Below are 15,957 nucleotides of genomic sequence, written 5' to 3'. Positions count from 1 at the left end.
CAGACTGTCTCTTCTACATAAGGTGAATAAAGGTGTTCACTTCCTGTAAATGACATCATAGTGGAGTTTAACAATTCATCACTTTGCTGCGGAGCCCCTGTAACTCCCCCAAGGACCACCTGGTGGGCCCCGGACCTCACGTTTGGGTCCAAGAGACAAAATCTCCTCAAATGGGGGTCCATGGCTCTAATGCGGACTAAATGAGTGGTCCTTGATATGAAAAAGGTTGAGAAGCACTGATCTAGTGCAGTATGTAGGAGACTGGTCTCTCTTCAGCTTCCTCCTCTCTGTGTGTGTTGTCAGATGAGTGAGGAGCCCAGGCTGTCTGCCCTCTCCTCCTCTAGCTGCTCCTCTGCTGTCGCTGCTCCCCCTGTCTCCTCTTCCTCTCCCTGCCCGGCACAGCAGGCTGCCGCCCCCAGCCAAGGTAATCATGTATGTATCAGGCTGTGGAGGCTTTGGGTGGGGGGAGGGGGCTTGAAAGGGACAGTGCGCCCAAAAATGACAATTCAGTCATTATATACTCACGCCCACTTAAAAAAACAACAACAAAACAAAGTGGCTCCATACTGCCCGGCCGGCTTAATCCAAGTCTCCAAAAGCCCCAAGATGCCAAATTGACTTGAAACGACACCATTTACACCCATGTTTTTAGCTGAAATCTTCACTGTAGCCGCTGAGCTCAAAGCCGCCGTCACGTTAGCGCACAGTCACACACCGGGTGTGAAGTTTGTGCACAAGCTCGAAAGCGCGTACATTCACCGCGTGAGCTCTTCGTCGAGCTCTTAAAATCAGCTTTATTTGCATGTACGCGCCTTCGAGCTCGTGCACCACTTCAGATGGTGGGGTGCGCTAACCTGAACAGCTGATCTTGGGGGTGGGACATTCTGCTAATCTCACGTTACAACTCGATACACCGTGTGGTTCAAGATTCAGTACAATCAAAATACGATGTGACCAATAAAAGCTCAGTGACAACAACAAAGTGTGACTGTGCATAATTCTGTTTATTTCTGATACTCAAATCTTTCCAGCGATGCCATTGGCTGCTAGAATGTAAACAAAAGTTTAAAATTTTCATTACAAAGTCACAATAATATAATTTGGATGGGGAGCTTGTGAAACTGTGATGGTCAAAAGTCACTCGTGATTACTACAGCAGAATAACATTGAGCTGATAATCACCATTCATTTTCCTGACGCAACATACAGACTGACAGTTTGTATTGAAATACTGTACAGTATATTGAATTTCCATGTATCATGCCATCTCCCAGTAGATGTCAGGCTTGACACAGATTTGAGTTTGGAGATAGTCACTATTTAAAGGCTAACTACAGTAAATTATGTCACCACCTGTTCTACCCTATGGAAGGTGACATCACTTGGTACGAAGACCAACCCAAGAGCGAGTCGATGGCGACTAACATTCACCAGTATTTGGCTTCTGGTCACTTCTCACCCTGCTTTCTAACTAACACTAACTTTGATCAATAACTCAGATCAATAAATGATCAATAACTCTGATCACATGAACTGACTCGAGTCACATAACTTTGACTCGATTCACAATTTGACTTGCTTGATAATTGACTTGCTGCATGAAGACCAGACTTGAGACTTTGCTTGCATTGGGTTCTGGTGACTTGGGACTTTCTTCACTTGAGATCTTGTATTTGTGGTAAATGACTGAAATGAATTGAAAGTGATGAGATTTGCAGACGACTGAATTTAAATTCTGTTTTCTGAATTTGTATGGAATGACTGAGTAATTTATTGAAGTTGAAACTGATGATAGAAATCAAACTCATGATGCTCTTACCACCAAGTTTCTTTCATATTAAAACCATAGCATTGAACAATCCTAGATATTTATTTATCTTTAAGATATTGAATTGATACTGGACTCTTGATTTGTTTATTAGATTTTATTAGTTTATTTGACAGGGACAGAGCATATTAACTCATTGAGTGCCAGCCACTTTTGGAGAACGGACGCTCCCAGTGCCAGAGTTTCAGAGCGTTTTCAGTGATTTCTCGAGGCCCACAGAATATTGTGTGATATTACTATGTAAACACCGAACACGCAAAAAGAACAAGGAGACTCTATTGTATCATCAGCAAAAAAAAGTTTATTGATACCATTTTCCGTTCTTTAGTTATCAGCCGGAGAAGATAGGTCAAAAACAGCAAAAACAGGCATTTCCATCTAGAAGCTGAGATATTCAGCCTTTTGTGAAATGAAGCATTTCAAGCACATTCACTGACTCTAGCTAATATTTTCTGATGTAGTGACGTGGTGTAGTTGTGTGCTGCCCTGCGTGCCCCACCCCCCTCTCCCCTCCTCAGCTGCAAACTCCTCCCCACACTAGTAACACACAGCCTCACGCACCCAGCGTCTATTTTCGGAGTGCTTTTTGTGCACCGCCTCCCAGGCAGCGCGACAAGGAAATGCCAACCCGGACTGCAGGGAAAGGTTTGGCACTTCGGCGTCGGGTGCTGCCTTTCTGGCAGCTAATCGTGTGAAGAAACTATGCAGACAGACAGACAGAGGCAGAGGAGCTCAGTTGTGTGCGCGGATTGACTGCTGTTGGCAGGCACCGTCAGCTCCAGACAGAGCAATCTATATGGCTCTGGGCTGCAGCATGAGCGGTTTCTCTTTGATCACGGGGCTTTTTCAGGCTGTATTCCGGACATTTCTCTAATCTGGAGAGCACTGTCGCCACCTGATGAGTCCGTAAAATAGGTTATACAGCTTCAATAGCTACAATATTTGTACAGGACATACATAAGGCTTTGATCCACGTCCCACCGTCAAAAAAGGCAATTGACGACAGCTATCGTCTTTGGCACTCTACGTTACCAATTACTTTGACGACAGGCGTCGTCATTGGCACTCAATGAGTTAATGAACATTTATAATAAATGTAAATACTCCAGATTATAGCCAGAGGCTAGTTTACATCTGGGGCAGGTTGATGTTAAAAATATAGAATAAACAGAAAAGAGAGAAAAGAAAAATATGGTTTAAAACATGATACCAAATTGGTATGGCTTGACTTGCTGTTCTACATTTAGACTTGACATGAATGACATGGACTTGACTTGGTAATCTACATTTAGACTTGAGACTTGACTTGTGACTTGTCCAGTCCTCACAGTCGGCACTAATCCCTCCATGCTGGTTGATGTTTCAGAAGTAAGGAGCAGAGAAGAAGAAGTTGTAGTTTCCCCCCGTGTTCTCCTTCCTCCTGTGGACGCTCCACCTCCCCCCGCCATCTTCAACTCCAACACCAACCAACACGCCCAGCTGTCTGCCCCACACGCCCAGCTGTCTGACCCACACGCCCAGCTGTCTGCCCCACACACCCAGCTGTCTGCCCCACACACCCAGCTGTCTGCCCCACACGCCCAGGTCAGACATACCCAGCTGTCTGACCCACATGCCCAGCTGTCTGACCCACACGCCCAGCTGTCTGACCCACACGCCCAGCTGTCTGACCCACATGCCCAGCTGTCTGCCCCACACGCCCAGCTGTCTGACCCACATGCCCAGCTGTCTGACCCACACGCCCAGCTGTCTGACCCACACGCCCAGCTGTCTGACCCACACGCCCAGCTGTCTGCCCCACACGCCCAGCTGTCTGACCCACACGCCCAGCTGTCTGCCCCACACGCCCAGCTGTCTGACCCACACGCCCAGCTGTCTGACCCACATACCCAGCTGTCTGCCCCACACGCCCAGCTGTCTGACCCACATACCCAGCTGTCTGCCCCACACGCCCAGCTGTCTGACCCACACGCCCAGCTGTCTGCCCCACACGCCCAGCTGTCTGACCCACACGCCCAGCTGTCTGACCCACACGCCCAGCTGTCTGACCCACACGCCCAGCTGTCTGACCCACACGCCCAGCTGTCTGACCCACACGCCCAGCTGTCTGACCCACACGCCCAGCTGTCTGACCCACACGCCCAGCTGTCTGACCCACACGCCCAGCTGTCTGACCCACACGCCCAGCTGTCTGACCCACACGCCCAGCTGTCTGACCCACACGCCCAGCTGTCTGACCCACACGCCCTGCTGTCTGACCCACACGCCCAGCTGTCTGACCCACACGCCCAGGTCAGATACGCCCTGCTTTGTTTACCACCAACTAGCCTCAGAATTTGATTATTCAATCGCCCTCAAATTTTCACCGCGGGCTCCATTCACAAAGGCCCTACTTTTTCATACATGTAGCAATCACAATAAACCAGTACTTGTCTTAAACAGCAGGGAAGCATTACGCATCCGGAAGAACAGAAATTACAGGCTCTGGCATGACAAAAACAACTCAGTATTAGGAACTACCGGAACGCAATATTTAACTCATTGAGTGCCAGCCACTTTTGGAGAACGGACGCTCCCAGTGCCAGAGTTTCAGAGCGTTTTCAGTGATTTCTCGAGGCCCACAGAATATTGTGTGATATTACTATGTAAACACCGAACACGCACAAAGAACGATGAGACTATTGCAGGGGCACTCAATTAAAATTCATAGAGGTCCAGTTAGAGAAAATGTCCTCAAGCGAAGGTCCGGAACATTGTAACGTACAGTAGCTTGCGTTATGATTCAGTGCCATTGAACTTAGGCTACTTCAATGATTGCAGTAGCCTAATGGTACAATGTCTGTATGTAGTCAACGACTGACTGTTAAATCAAAATAAACATCAACAATGTTTATTTTGATTTCATATTTAACTGGATTAATTATAAATAACTAGCCTACACTAATAATAAATACATGTTATTTTCTCATTTCAAGTAAAATAATGGCTGCATTTAAAAATAACATACAACAGAGTGCTTTGGGAAAATGCGCCTCTTAAAAGTGTTTTAATTTGAGAAAGAAAATCTTCTTTTCTTCCCTTAACTCCACCTTTTCTCTTGAGAGAAGTGAGCTCCCTATCTATCTATCTATCTATCTATCTGTCTCAGTGTCTGTCTCTATCTATCTGCCTGTCTGTCTGTTTGTCTGTCTGTCGATCGTTCGCAATACAAACGTCACATGCCGTTGGGCAGTGAATGTGTGAGTGTGCCCTCAGTCTGGATTTGAGTGTGTTTGCTCGTGTGGCGCTTTCACAGACATGTTAGGATCGCATCGCACTTCACATGAGACATACTGCCTGGTTTTGAACTGCCCGTGAGAACAATGAATGAACATCTAAGAGTCTGCCTGCTCCGGATTAAAACGAAATCTTTGTTTTTGCGGTCTACTCGTTTCTTTTGAGCACGCCATGTGAATTGACTTATATCTCTCTCATATCTCCGTGTCACTGACAATCTCTCGCCTGCAGCACTGGAACCGACTGGAACGGAACAGGCAGAATCGAATCGGATATTTGATTGGCTGAGTAGCATCACGTGTGATGATTTACAGCGCATGCATTGGTCTATGCGCTTCCTGGCAGATTAAACGAGTACCGTAAAGGGTAGAAAAGCACGTGCCGGTTAAAAAAGAAAAGCTTGGTGAAATGTAACAATTCTCAATAGTGATTTGTAGGTTATAGGGCTCGGTCCGGATAGGACGGCGTCTGGGTCCGGATGCGGACCGGAGTCCGGACTTTGGGGATCGCTGCTCTATTGTATCAGCAGCAAAAAAAAGTTTATTGATATCATTTTCCGTTCTTTACTTATCAGCCGGAGAAGATAGGTCAAAAACAGAAAAAATTGGCGTTTCCATCTAGAAGCTGAGATATTGAGCCTTTTGTGAAATATAGCATTTCAAGAAAATCACTGACTCTGAAACTAATATTTTCTGACCTGAAACATCTGAACAGTAATTTCCTTCAATATAACAGCACCCCCACCCCCCCTCTACTGCAAACTCCTCCTCCGTGGGTGTGTCATGATGTTGCTGCTCGCTCTGAGTGCTGCTTGTGTCAGGCGAGTCTGCTGCCTGGATGGCGGCCGCTCGTAGGGGCAGTCTGGATCGGGCTCGCTCATTTCTGGGGTTTCGGTTGTGAGCTGTGAAGCTGCGTCCGATTCTGGGCTTTCTGCTGCCCTGCGTGCCCCACCCCCCTCCTCCTCCTCCGTGGGCGTGTCTCTGGGGCAATGCTGCGTTTGCTCTCACTCTGCTTTTGCTCTGACTCTGCACTGAAAAGTGCGCTGCATCCCCCCGCTTTTTCACATTGTGTCGCCGGCTCCCAGCTGAGAATAATGTAACTTTTCAGAAAGACGCTGGTGTCGCCAACTAAATCATATGGAGGGGCTATTGCAGCGGAGACGGAGGGGCTGTGGCAGCAGATTGACTGCTGTTCACAGGCACAGCTAACGTTATGCTTCATGCATATCGATCGATGCGATTTCCGTTTCCTCATGACTTCTTCTCTCTTTTCTCCTGGCCTTTCTCTAATCTGGAGAGCACTGTCGCCACCTAATGGGTCGGTAAAATAGCTTTTACACATTCAACATGCCCCAAAATTTTACAGGAGATGGATCTGGCTTTGATCCACGTCCCACCGTCAAAAAACGCAATTGACGACTTTAGTCGTCTTTGGCACTCAACGTTACTAAAGCAATTGACGACTAAAGTCGTCATTGGCACTCAATGAGTTAACACGTTAACTGCCAACGACGTATTGATACGTCAAGCAGAATCCAACCGTTGACTGCCAGCGACGTATTGATACGTCAAAAAAATCGTTTTTTTTTTTTTGACGGTGGGGCGTTGATCAATCCCTTTTACGTCTCCTATACAATTATTGGAGGTATTGAATGTATAATCTATTTTACCGACCCACTAAGTGTTGACAGTGCTCCCCCAGACGAGCGAAATCAAAGAAAAAACTGCCGCGGGAGCAAGCCATTCAAGGAAATGGCGAGGCGATTTTACAGTAATCCACACTTGTCTTGCCCGAGAGCGACCGCGCAGGCAGCAGCACACAGAGAGCGGAGAGCGATTTGCAAAATAGATTATAGGTGAAACACACTTTGAAACACCTCAGAAAGGCCAGAATCAACATCTGCCCATCGCCCACGCATTCCCCGGCCCATCTTGACTCGCACAAGGAGCGTCCGCACGCAGGCAAGCAGGCAGGCAGGCACGCAGGCAGGCAGGCAGCAGCAACGCGCTTCTGACACGCCCGCTGTAGAGCCAGGAGGAAGGAGGAGAAGACACACGGAGGGAGGATGTCCATGCCGACTTCCTCAAACAGCGGCCGTGCAGACAGGCACAGGACAGCAGCAAAGCACTGAGACTGTGACTGCCGCTGCAGCCAAGAAGAGGGAGGAGTTGAAGCAACTCTCCCTCTCGCTCTCTCCCTCTCTCTCTCTCTCTCTCGCTCTCTCTCTCTCCCTCCCTCCCTCTCTCTCTCTCTCTCTCTCTCTCCCTCTCCCCCTCTCACTAGGATTAAACCTAGTGCGTCTCCCTCCCGAGAGGGAGGGAGAGAGAGAGAGAGGGAGGGAGAGCGAGAGGGAGGGAGAGAGAGAGAGAGAGAGAGAGAGAGAGGGAGGGAGAGCGAGGGGAAGGGAGAGAGAGAGAGAGAGAGAGAGAGCGAGAGGGGGAGGGAGAGAGAGAGAGAGAGAGAGCCAAAAATGAATGGTTAAAGTGACAGTTCTATCGAATTTCACAAAAAGCCGTTTATCTCTGAATATTTTTTCTGACGCTAAAACCATGCTGTATTCAACTGCTAATGCTTACATAACTACTAACTCTACAAACTAACTCTTTTAGACAGAGAAAGTACACATTCTATTAGTACTTTTGAGATATTGTATGTTCACAAACTCCAAGCAGAAAATAATCCTCGGCTCTTGTAAAATGAGCCACAATCCTCAAAAAACGGCTTGGCAGAAGCTACCTACAGCAAGAAAAAAACGGCTGGCAGTCAATGAGTTAAGAACACAAAGTGTAAATGCCGCCTAAAGAAATCTATCAGTGTTAGTGTTGATTTCGTCGACGAAAACTATGACGAAAAATGTTTGTCGACTACTTATTTTCACTGATAAAAACTAAAACTAGACTAAAACTATGAAGGATACAAATGACTAAAATGTGACTAAAACTAATAAGCGTTTTAGTCCAAAGACATCGGGACATCGGGAGCGTTTTTTTCATGCGATTAATTCGCACGTCAATAATATTTATCGAACCTATATCAGTCAATGCAACCGTGCATACCAACGGCGAAGTTTCGCTGAGCGTTATTGCGGTGTTAATTTTTTCGAACCACGGTCGATTTTTCACAAATTCGCTTCCAACGTGTACACATCTGTGGCTGTGATTGACAGGTGGGTCAAAACTCGCACTGTAGTGTTACATTAGATTATCGTGAATGCAGCTTTAATGATCCTCTGGGGAGAATAACATACAGATCAGAATACTGATGGCGAAGAATGTGGATGATGATGATGATGATGATGATGTGTGTCTGCAGGTTCAGCAGCCGTCTGTCTGTCTCTCTACACACACACCCAGTCTCCAACACACACCTAGTGGAGCTGCTGCCACCACTCTGACCACTAGCACTGCTGCTACTACTACTACTATTACCTGGTCAGTATCTGTCTGTCAAATGTAAATGTGTAAAGGGGGAGAGAATGTTGGCAATGTGCTTTTGGGTATTTTGCCGAAATGTTTTTGTATGTGGATGGATTATTAATTTCCCTTATGCCAAGTTCACATGCTCTGTTAATGAAATAAAAAATATATAATAAAAAAAACATAGGGAAATGCATCATCTTAGTCTCGTGTGCTGATCAGAGTTATGATTAAAAGGTTGGGTGGGCCCCGGAAGATTTTCACATTTAAAAGTGGGCCTTAAGGTTCCTTAAGTTTGGGAACCCCTGGTTTAGACAATAACGCGGAAAACATGAAAATAACAGGTAATTTAACGTTATATGACATGACACGTCGTCCACCACCACCTTGCCTCAAATAGGCTATCACTATCAGATTGGGTCCAGATGAAAATACCTGGTGCGCTACTCAGAACAGTCTGTATGGGTGCCTGCCTGGCCAATCCTGGCGCTTGAATGCTGCGTAGGGCGTGTTCTGCCCACAACTACAGTGGGATCCATAATAATGCATTACTGAACTCTCCCCTCTCCTCCAGTACCTGTCCCTCTGTCAGTCCAGTTGAGACCACCTGCTCATTGTGCAGCAGCACCTCCTGGTGTCCGCTGCTGCCCTCGTACCTCCTCCCTCTCTCCTCCAACAAAGACTTCATTACCCAGCTCTCTCAGCGCCTCGCCTCCGCCCTGCAGGAGCAGAGGAAGAACGAGGTGGAGCAGAGGAGGAGGTCTCAGTCCACAGAGGTTCTGTCCCCAGAGGAAACCACTGAGGTGCACAGTCCCAGGTAATTCAACGAGAAACCTTGTCTTACTGGTTTCTATGGTTCCCACAGCTTACTCCTCCTTGTTTGTCTGCTCCTATCAGTTTGATCCCTCCTTGTTGTTCTTGTTTAGTTTCGTTATGCTAAAAGATCTGAAAGTCCACTAGCCATGTTGCTAATTTTCACTGTGTTCAACTCCATTGAGCTATGCTAAAAGCGTTAGCAATCTAAAAATCCGATAGCAGTTATGCAAATTTTCGCTATGTTCAACTCCATTGAGTTATGCTAAAAGCATTAGCGATCTAAAAGTCCACTAGCCTTGATGCTCATTTTCGCTATGGTCAAATCCATTGAGTTATGCTAAAAGTGTTAGCGATCTAAAAGTCTGCTAGCCGTGATGCTAATTTTTGCTATGTTAAACTCTATTGAGTTATGCTAAAAGCGTTAGCCATTTAAAAGTCCACTAGCCGTGATGCTAATTTGTTAAACTCCATTGAATTATGCTAAAAGTGTTAGTGATCTAAAAGTCACAACAGAAGTGAGTTGTGAATTGGAACATTAAGTTACGGTAAGTTGATTTCACAAGCTTTTCTCTGATTAGGAATGCTCATAGAATTAGCTAAAGGTAATTTTACCTTGACGTTATTCATAGGCCAGATTTTTTTTGAGTTGGCATATGGAGTATGGAGTTTATGAATATGATGTGTAAAGTTTTTTTAAATACGTTTATTTCTATGAAATGAGCATGTGACCTGTTTTGACCCCCACCCCTCGATTCGGAATCGATAATCGTTAAGAATTCCTGGTCGTTGTGTTCCTAGTCCAGCCTCCAGGGACGGCTACTTTGAGATGAGTCTGGATGACTCCACGGAGGAGGCGCTGTCTTCCTCCACTCTGCTCTCTGTTGAGGAACCCGGCCACCAGGGGGACGAGGAGGAGGTGCTGGTCAGTGTTCATTTTGACAGCAAATGTTCATTTCGTTTTAGTAGGATTTTGAATAAAATGCCATTTAGTTTTAGTCATATTTCAGTCATCTGAATTTTTTTACTTTTAATCTAGTTTTAGTTGACTAAATATCATAAGATTTTAGTCGAACATGGTAGATTTAGTGAACTACAATCTAACAGGCTTAGTTAAAGTGTAATGCATTATTTAAACTTTTCTCATTGGAAAGATCTATTAATCTGTTTTTATGGAATGGTATTAAGGTTTGAACGTGCAATACAGACACAGATTTAACTGTTTAACTTCTTCTCTTCTGATTGGATCTGTTCCCATTTCGTCCCTCCCTAACATTTTCGGCTAGTTTTTATTTGTTGACGAAAATGTCAATAGATTTCCTCATAGTTTTTGTCATCGCAAGTTTGTTTTTATTTAGTTAATGTCTAGTTTTCATCAGTGAAAATAGGTAGTTGACGAACATTTTTAGTCATCGTTCTCATCGATGAAATTAACACTGGTGCTGGTTTCCCCCTCCGCTCTGCTCCCCCCTCCTGCGGAACAGCCCGGCCACCAGGGGGAGCCAGAGGAGGTGCAGGTCAGGAGCGTGCTGTGGTGCTACTGTCTGCGGGTGGGGGAGGAGGCTCTGGAGCAGAAGGGAGCATGTCTGGTTCTGATGGACAGGCTGCTGGCCCTGCTGTACATATCACCTGACCTCAGCCAGACCAATCAGCACGCAGGTAAACGATGTGCCCAAACCTGTTAATTCACCTATGACTGAATCTTGTGAGCCGGACCTATGCTGAAAGATGTAAGACGCTATTGACCAGTCTGGATCGGAGTGGCAACATCCAATAACATTCTTCCTATTAGTAAGATGGAAATTATGTGTAAACATACCTGCACATTGATTTTCTGTCTTCTCCGCTCCCAATATGTCTTCTCCATGGACTTCAAAACCTCTCTCATTTGCTAGCTGTGGATGTTGCCAAGCTGTCTCTCCGATCCAGACTTGTCAATAGAGACGTGTCTTACATCTTTCAGCATAGGTCCCGCCCACAAGATTCAGCTCAACAGCAAGCAAAACTTTTGGATTCAGAAACAAAACTTTTGGATTCAGGAACAAAAACATAAATACATTTAATCACAAGAGACACAAAAGTAATTCCATAATCTGTCCTCTGGTTGTCAGACCAGGAGCAGAGTCCCACCGTGGAGGAGGTGCTGTCGGGCCTGCGGGTGGATATCCTTCTGCCATACTCCCGCCTGCTTCTCTGCCCCCAGGCCCAGCTGCCCGGCCCCTGCCTGGGCCTGGGGCTCCGGCTGGGCCTTTGGCTCCGGACCTCTCCCCCCCGCTGGTTCCTCTTTTCCGACCCGCAGCGGCTGAGACGCATCACGGCCGAGCTGACGGCTCTGCTGCAGCCACAGGTCAGACCAGTTCACACCATGCTCAATGTTCCGTACAGCTCGTGTGCTAACACAGGTGAGCTAACACAGTGTGCTAACAGTGTGCTAACACAGGTGAGCTAACACAGGTGAGCTAACACAGGTGAGCTAACACAGGTGAGTTAACACAGTGTGCTAACACAGGTGAGCTAACACAGTGTGCTAACAGTGTGTTAACACAGTGTGCTAACACAGGTGAGCTAACACAGTGTGCTAACACAGGTGAGCTAACACAGGTGAGCTAACACAGTGTGCTAACAGTGTGCTAACACAGGTGAGCTAACACAGTGTGCTAACAGTGTGCTAACACAGGTGAGCTAACACAGTGTGCTAACACAGGTGAGCTAACACAGTGTGCTAATACAGTGTGCTAACACAGGTGAGCTTTTCAGAGCTGTGTGTCCCGACAGCAGAATAACAGACACATTCAGTTCTGGGGAAACTATGTGTGCATACCTCTCCACCTCCCCACAATTGTAAAACTTGAAAAGTTTTAGAAATTCATTGGTAAAAATGTGTGGGACATTCATGGACACATTTCTGAAATATTTAGTTGCAGTATTTTCATTATATTCCTAATATTTTAATCTGTGAGCTCTCAGCATTCATCAGCATTTCAGCGGTGTGTTTTTGTCTGCTACTGTGCAGTACAATAAGTGTTTGTAATATATTCTAAGATATTGTATATTGTAATAATTTATATTGTAATGTATCTTGTTTTCCAGCCTGCTCAGACCGGAGCGGATTCTCAGACTGGACTGGAGCCTCAGACCGGAGCGGACTCTCAGACTGGACTGGAGCCTCAGACCGGAGCGGACTCTCAGACAGGACTGGAGCCTCAGACAAGAGCGGAGTCTCAGACTGGACTGGAGCCTCAGACAAGAGCAGAGTCTCAGACTGGAGTGGAGCCTCAGACCGGAGCGGACTCTCAGACTGGACTGGAGCCTCCTCGCTCCCCTCAGCTGTTCCTCAGCTCGCTCCTCAGCTCGTGGGAGCTGGAGGAGAGCCAGGGAGTGCAGGGAGGCTACCCCGTCCACCTCCTCCCCCCCTGCCCTGACGCCGCTCCCAATCCCCTCCTGGCTGACGTGCTGTCCCGGGACCAGCTCAGCCCGCCCTGCCTGCTCTTCGTCACCCACAGACACCTCTGGGTGCTGAGAGCAAACTTCACAGGGCTGCCCTCCCCCTCCCGCTCCTCCAGGCTGGTGCGGGTGCCCCTGGGCTCGGTGGCACTCCACCCCACACAGACAGCTCTTCAGCTGGGGGGCGAAGCCTCTGGTAGCCCCTGTCCCCAGCCTGGACACCACCACAGGTAGGGAGAGAGGCTGTTTGTGTTCCGATTAGGGCTGAACGATTTGGTGAAAATATCCAATTTCGATTTTCATGACCGATTGCGAATTGATTTGCCACATACCGTAATTTTTTTTAAAGACTAGCAATATTCAGTGTAGGCTGAACGATATTGACTACACAATATGTCCTGTGTCAGGTGGAGCCATAAGGCTGAGCTGTTGCTGGGTGGCCGTCGCCTGCTGCTGCTGTTCCCTCTGGCCCAGGACAGGAGCTCCTTCCTGGGGGAGCTGAGGCAGAGGAGAGCCTGCCTGGACGGGCCCAGGAGCCTGGCTCTGCCCTGGCCCAGCCCAGCCCAGCCCGGCCCGGGTCAGCACACGCCAGGTGAGGGGCCCATACGCTTCAGTCCACATACACTCAGTACACCACTTTTACATACTCAGTACACCACTTTTATGATTTTCAAAGATTAAATGTGTGATTTTCAGAAAACACTTCAAATCATAAAAGTGGTCCTCATTTGTGAAGATTATCTTAAATCACGTTCATAGATGCCATTGACGGGGAATGAGTTGAGACTCTTTTGAAAGTAGAAAACATGGCTGACCAAGTAGCTGCATCCACCTGCTCAGCTCTGTTTACTCTCTAGTGGAAAAGGTTTATTTGAAGAATTCAATAGTTACAAAGACATTTTACTTAGATAATTCATTTAAGAGTGTAAAAAACAAAGATATGTGAGAAAAAAATGCAGCGACAGTAAACAGTGTTAATCCGGCCGTTGACAGGAGCATCAAAGATGTTGACTTCCTTCATAAAATCATTATCTAGCTAGCTAGCTAGCTACTGGCTCAACATTAGCATACAAAAACCACCATCACAAAGTAAAACTTTTTTTTCTGACCGATGACACTAAAACAACCAATACAGACTTTATTGGCTTTGTTAGCTGTGTTCTTTGCTGTCAGCCTCTGTCGCTCCCTCTTGACTTGGTGGGCTGCGCCAGGCTAACATCGGTCTAAGCCAAGGCCTGTGTTAGCCTGGGGTTAAGGGGTATAATTTTTTGGGCTTAAAATTTATTTTTGTGAAACGGTGTAACTTGCATTAGACTAATCTATGAGCAAAATTAAAACTGGTCTAACATTACAGACCAGTCTAAAATATCTTTGTGAAACCGGGCCCTGGTATTATGATCCTGCTTGACCTCTCCTTGTTTTTCTGTTCCTAGTCCAGTACCGATCCAGAGACCAGTGCTGTTGCACCAGCACCAGCACCAGTACTAACACCAGTTCCAGTACCAGCCACACGACACCACAGAACTCCAGCAGGTAGACCGGGCTTTTGAAATGGCTCCGACTAATTGCTGTAGTAAGCGTTGATAAAAGTAGAACTGTTAAAGGTGCAATGTGTAGGATTTTGCGAGGATTTGAAATGTTTTCCAAATTTGAAATGAAGTAAATTTATCAATAGAATGTTGAGAAGTACCCGTTTTGACGTTATGTCAAAGACGTCTACAGTATGTATTGTGTTGCAGAGATTTCTACCCAAATTAGCATGCTAACCAGCTAACCTCAAGAGGTGATAGTGAGTCACTGTAGCATCCAGCCTGCCCTCAGTCCAACATGAGAGGAAGATGAAGCCGAGTGAGTGAGTGAGTGTGTGTGTGTGTGTGTGTGTGTGTGTGTGTGAGTGAGTGTGTGAGTGAGTGAGTGAGTGAGTGTGTGAGTGAGTGAGTGTGTGAGTGAGTGAGTGAGTGAGTGAGTGTGTGTGAGTGAGTGAGTGAGTGAGTGAGTGAGTGAGTGAGTGAGTGAGTGAACAACAACACACCAAACTAAACCACTGGTCCTCCTCAGCCCTGCCTCCTTCCAGCCTGAGGAGAACCAACCCTCTCCCCACCTCTCCCCCGGCCTCTCCCCAGGACTCAAGCTCCTGGCTGGGCTCGCAGGACAGCAGCTCCTGGACTACTTCCACAGATACATCGCACTGGTAGGACACACACACACACACACACACACACACACACACACACACACACACATTTCTCAAATATGGACTCGTCTGTTCACACGTTGATGCAAAGCGGAAAGCAGGTGTGGGAGGGGCTTACAAGTGTGTCTGTCTGTCTGTCAGACAGAGGTGGAGGAGGTGAGACAGGTCTTGTGGCTGTCTGTGCTTCTCTACACGTCCCCCGAGGCTGAGCTCACTTCCTGTCTGCTGCTCTCCACCGATGCCATCTACTTCCTGTTGGAAGACTCCGCCTCCTCGCTTGGCCATCACTCACGTAAGACAAAGCCACAGTCAGAGCAGCAGACGATTATTACATTAACCACATACAGTAGTAGTTATTGTAGTAACGACTGCAACTGCTGCTACTACTGCTACCATCACTAGTACAGTAGTAAACTCTCAGCTGTTCTAAAATCAGTTGAAACCAGACTCTGTTCAATTAAATCTCTGTCTCGCTCTCTATCTACCTGTCTGTCTGTTTCTGTCTGTCTGTCAGTGTGGGATATAACGGACAGCAGGGATCCAGAGGTGTGTCTGTGCTGCTGTCTGTCCATCAGACTGTCTGAGCTGCAGTCCGTCAACGTGGGACTGTTCGACCAGTACTTCCGGGTCGTAGGTCAGTGACCAGTACCTCCAAATTGTGATATTGTAAGTCGCTTTGGACAAAACAAAAGTGTCTGCTAAATGACGTAATGTAAATGTAATGTAATTAAAAAAAAAATATATATTTTTTTTTGCAAAATCTTCATAGTTCAACGAAAATAGTTTATGCTTTAAATCTAAAATGGTTCATGGATTACATTCTAATAACAAACCTATCAAATTAAAAATCAAGCACGTTACCGTGGAAACAATTAAGCTTAGCCCAAAATCACAAATCAGAATGAGGGGGTCCCCGGTATATTTTCTATCTTGTAAGGGGTCCTTGGCTGAAAAACATTTGAGAACCTCTGCTCTAGAGGTACTAC

General features: G+C 46.6%; 1 protein-coding gene across 1 annotated transcript in view; it reads left to right on the top strand.

Moving 5' to 3' along the window:
* Positions 1-15,957, top strand: part of nisch (nischarin) — a gene marked incomplete at its 5' end in the record, with an annotated part of 49,424 nt that overhangs the window by 28,930 nt on the left and 4,537 nt on the right. Inside the window, 13 exons of the mRNA XM_083660984.1 lie at positions 304-424; positions 3,150-4,120; positions 8,417-8,535; positions 9,095-9,337; positions 10,135-10,258; positions 10,818-10,992; positions 11,445-11,680; positions 12,424-13,007; positions 13,185-13,369; positions 14,211-14,310; positions 14,836-14,968; positions 15,113-15,263; positions 15,486-15,605. Of these exons, the coding sequence (XP_083517110.1) occupies positions 304-424; positions 3,150-4,120; positions 8,417-8,535; positions 9,095-9,337; positions 10,135-10,258; positions 10,818-10,992; positions 11,445-11,680; positions 12,424-13,007; positions 13,185-13,369; positions 14,211-14,310; positions 14,836-14,968; positions 15,113-15,263; positions 15,486-15,605 (3,262 nt within the window). The remainder of the gene's footprint in view (positions 1-303; positions 425-3,149; positions 4,121-8,416; positions 8,536-9,094; positions 9,338-10,134; positions 10,259-10,817; positions 10,993-11,444; positions 11,681-12,423; positions 13,008-13,184; positions 13,370-14,210; positions 14,311-14,835; positions 14,969-15,112; positions 15,264-15,485; positions 15,606-15,957) is intronic.

The sequence above is a fragment of the Poromitra crassiceps genome (assembly GCF_964638095.1).
Source record: "Poromitra crassiceps genome assembly, chromosome: 25".
NCBI lineage: Eukaryota > Metazoa > Chordata > Actinopteri > Beryciformes > Melamphaidae > Poromitra > Poromitra crassiceps.
The sequence above is the reverse complement of the archived record's forward strand: the minus strand, read 5'-3'. Positions and strand labels throughout refer to the sequence as shown.